At 36.6% G+C, this 4593-nt stretch overlaps 1 protein-coding gene across 2 annotated transcripts in view; it reads left to right on the top strand.

The window, feature by feature from the left end:
- The window catches only part of mapk14b (mitogen-activated protein kinase 14b), a 38815-nt gene that overhangs the window by 17213 nt on the left and 17009 nt on the right, over positions 1-4593 (top strand). For both annotated transcript variants that reach the window (XM_016520368.1, XM_016520367.1), the window contains exon 3: positions 1575-1633. In XM_016520368.1, coding sequence (XP_016375854.1) covers positions 1575-1633 — 59 coding nt within the window. The remainder of the gene's footprint in view (positions 1-1574; positions 1634-4593) is intronic.

Consider the following 4593-nt stretch of genomic DNA (forward strand, 5'->3'; position numbering starts at 1 on the left):
ATGCAATAAAATACGATGTTTTGTTTGTTATATTCCAATATTCTAGAGAATATTATTCAGTGAATTAACATTATCCAGTGAATTATTCTTCAGTCTTTAGCCTATTAAACATCTTATAAACCTACTAAAACTGTAGTTTAAAATGAAGTTGATATGACTCCTTTCCTTTATTTATTTTCTCCATTTGAAAACATTAGACCTTCTACATTTATTTTGCTCATTGTTAATATTAGTGTTGCTGCTGATGCTTTAAATAAAATGGTTTTTTATTGTTGTAATGTGAAGATTAAATTTAACATGAAAGACTGCTAATTTTCAACACTTAAAAAAAAAACAAACCGAATGATTAGTTGGACTAATCCTATTGATGTAATCCTAATGAAAGAGCTTAAAGTGTGAAATATAATGTTCTCAGTGCCACTGTGCTCAACAAGACAGCCTAAACGACGTAACAGGCAACGTGCTGTCTGTCCAGTGGCGTAGCGGACAGCCCCGTGATAACCTCCCCTTGCTGGGGTGCGCCGAAAGACGATGATCTCGACGATAGCCAGAGATATTGTCAAAAACAACAATTATTGGCAATATTAAGAGGATTTGGCATTTCCAATTAATGTAGGCCTGTTACATTCCTATTTTTATTAGGCCTATTATTATTATGAAGTTACTTTTATTATTAAATTAAAATTACAATTAATTTGCCCCGCAGTATTACCGCATAATTGACCCGCTGCGAGGATAACAAAAGATTAGGCTATTTACTTTTCAATTACCATGTTATAAAAAAAGTTTTTTTAAAACGGGTCTATTATACAATGGATTATAGGCCTATAATTTAAATATTAAAACTGCAGTCATCAATAAAAATCAATGAAATAAAAAGCTTTATTTCACGCACCGACTTTCAAAAACAACCTGTTTAACATGAAATGTGTTTCTTATTTTGTTTTTCACTATGTACAGGCCACAAGAAAAATATGAAAGGAATAAATTAAAAGTTAGCTATATACCATTAGCATATGTTGAAGTAGATTCGTCTCTCGTCGTCTCTGAGAGATTATGCAGCGTCAGATGCCGAAAGCTCCGTCATTACTCCGTCATTCCGTTTTTACTTTCACTGACTGCATAGTGAATTGACTGAGATTAAGATGTTCACCGGCATAACTCTTGCGCAAAGTTTGCACGTTGCTTGTGTGATATCCATTGGCTCGACTTCATGGTTTAAAACAGAAATATTTTCAACATTGCGATGTAAGCAATTACCCCGCCCCCGTATCGAAAACGTACCGAACCGTGACACCACTGTATTGTATTGTATCGAACCAAACCGTGAATTTTGTGAACCGTTACTTATATTTATATTTTATTTAATTTTATTTGTTTTTGTTAATTAGTATTACTAATTACTTTTTTATTCATACATTATTAATACATGAATCCAAACTAAGTTAACTAAGATAAACCTGGTGTACAAACATGGAATCGAGCAGAAGCAGTTTAGACTTTAAATGATCTGACCTTAATCTTTTAATGTTGTCAAGTTTCAGACTAATTTATGACTCTTGTCTGTATTGCAGGTAATTGGTCTACTAGATGCTTTCTCGCCTGCTACCTCTCTAGCAGAATTCAATGACGTGTGAGTATTTGCTTCATTTCTTGAAGGTGGTCTGACTAAAATTCTTCATAGGCTCTTCAGATTGTCAACTTCTCTGATTTCATCCCTGCATCCAGAACGTACTTCTAGGAAATGTTGTTGTAAAAGGTTGCATGTTCTGTGTGGTGTTATGGCTTGCAGGTCTGTGGTTTCTGAGCCATACTGAGAAACAGCTGATATGTAGTGTCACACTGCAGTAATTACTCAGGCATAGCTGCCACACCTCAGTAGCGTGCAGCTCCATCTAATTACTCAATGTGTAGGTGTCTCCACTGCACAACCCTGCATTGCTCAATAAAATCTTAATTAGATGTAGTCCTGATGGTGTGTTGTGTGCTCACTTTATCTTGAAGGACCTGTTAAATCCAGTTACGTTTAAGTGCCTTGCATCCAGTTGTCAGAGCGATAATCGAAAAGCAGCAGCGGTTACTTCCTGTCGAGTTCTGCTCCGGGAGGGGCGACGAACATCGTGGCTGTGCATGGTTGGGAATATCCGTAGTTACCATGGCAACACGGACTCATCCGTTCAGCATAATTTCCTCATAGGCACATAAGCAATAACCTGCAAAATGCTATTGCCTCATAATGTAACTGCCTCTTAAAACAGTCAACACATTCAAAAGAGAATAAGAGCACCTTCTGGGAATTATAGATAAAAATTGCCTTGGTAAGAGTTTCATATGAGCTGACGCATTTCAAAATGTTGTTGTTTTGATTTTTCTTCAATTCACTTTTCATTCATGCTGGTATTTTTGGAATATTACATGAATAATACATGATAATTTAGTGTTATTGTAATATGTCATTTTTGTTGTGAATATAGGAATGTATGATTAACACATTTCTTAAATTCTTCAGTGTCGCACATCATTTTATGCTAGTCTGACTTCTAAAAAAAAGACCATTATACCAAAACATTCACTGAATAACTCGCTATTGCATTTCTGTACTGTTAAATTCCCTTATTTGGATTAAATATGTGACTTTAAATTTCAAAATAACTGCAATTAGATTTAATAATTGCAATCAGGCAGTTATTCACATTATTAGCAAAGTTGCGCACTTGTACTCTATTTGCGCAATCAATGTTATAAACCATATAATAAGAGGTTATAAATAAAATACAAATAAGAGCATTAATCACAGAACCATCTTTACAGAGCTGAGTAAAGAATAAGTAAAGATGTAACACAGCATAAAAGCCAGAATAAATTATGCCACTTGTAATTATTGTGTAAATGCATTCATGCCACCTCTGAGCAGCATTAAACAGTCTGTGTAAATACACCTAAATGCCTTTGAATAACACCTAAGAGCCAAGTTAAGGCTGATCTGTGCCTGCTTAAAATTTTGTAAAGACGCAGCATGAAAGGTCAAGTTATGCGAGATGTAATTACTATGTAAATTAATTTTAGCCCCCTCTGAGCATCATTAAACAGTCTGTGTAAAGACACCTAAATGCCACTTCTTACGCGCTTCTGTGCCACCTTTGTAAAGTACATTTGTCAGTGGTTTACAAATGCAAAGTAAAAGTTTGAAACCTGATTACCCTTGATTACTAACCACACAGTCAGGTATGATTATGAAACATTGTGAAACATGGATCCTGGGTGTGACACCCATTTTTGTGTAGGCTCTTTGTATGTCCAATGTAAAATCTGGGTCATTGACGCAAAAAAGGCTATCATATAGGTCCATCGTCCCATTTTAATTTCAAGGGGCTCTTTAAGGACTGCTTTCATGTGCTGTCGAAATGTTGAGCCCAGTCTCAGTATAGTTTATTTAAGTCGGGTGAGAGCTGCTTGAGGTCACGACTGCCGGGAGACGCAGAGGAAGAACGAGCTCCAGTGTAAGTTGTGTTTGGCTGCAGAGAGATTGGAAACAGGAGCTGGGACTTCTACACACTTACACTGGAGGAAGGGCCTTACTGTGCTTTATATTTGCATTGCACAAGCACTGCAAGATGCATGGAAACAAGAGCTAAGAATACTATAATACTCTATAAATACCCCGGCCCCAAAATCTCATGGAGAATGAGTGGGATAGCAGAGCTCGGGGCAAGAGGGAGGAGCACGTTTGGCAAGAGATATTTCTGAACTGTATGTATCCATATACTTGAGTATCTGCTATGCAAACCTCTCTGATGAAGAGCTCGCCTTTAATGGAAGGCATTTTCACTACCGTAAGGTTATTTCACCAGGCATGTTTGACTCGAGCGTTAGAAGAGTGCAGAGCAGCAAAGCGCTCGTGATTGTTGAGGTTAATGATAGCGCTCATGGCCGGGTCAAACAAGTGCTGCTTGGGTTCTTTTCACCGCTCAACAGAGCTTCCAGCAGGCCGCCTGTGCCCAGCTGGCTCCACACCAGACGCATTCCACTCTTCCCATCTGTGCACGGACAAACTAATTGGTTGTACTGGATGTCAATCTGGACTGGTGATCCACTGAATTTTTTTTATTTACCCAAAAAGCAAGATCAAAATTAGAGTTCTTATTTAAAAAAAAAAAAATACAAAATAAGGTTCAACACTCAAATAAAAGTTGTATATAAATATTTAAATTGCTCATAAATTTTATATATATATATATACAGTTGTGCTCATAAGTTTACATACCCGTGGCAGAATGTGCAGAAATGTTAATAATTGAAACAAAATAAGAGGGATCATGAAAATTGCATGTTATTTTTTATTTAGTACTGTCATGAATAAGCTGTTTCACATAACAGATGTTTACATATCCTCCACAAGACAAAATAATAACTGAATTTATAAAAATGACTCCGTTCAAAAGTTTACATACCCTTGAATCTTAATACTTTGTGTTGTTTCCTGGATGATCCATGACTTTTTGATATTTTGTGATAGTTGTTCATGAGTTCCTTGTTTGTCCTGAGCAGTTCAACTGCCTGCTGTTCTTCAGAAAAATCCCCCAGCTCCTGCAC

This window comes from Sinocyclocheilus rhinocerous, unplaced genomic scaffold (assembly GCF_001515625.1).
Source record: "Sinocyclocheilus rhinocerous isolate Xijiao unplaced genomic scaffold, SAMN03320098_v1.1 scaffold269, whole genome shotgun sequence".
Taxonomy (NCBI): domain Eukaryota; kingdom Metazoa; phylum Chordata; class Actinopteri; order Cypriniformes; family Cyprinidae; genus Sinocyclocheilus; species Sinocyclocheilus rhinocerous.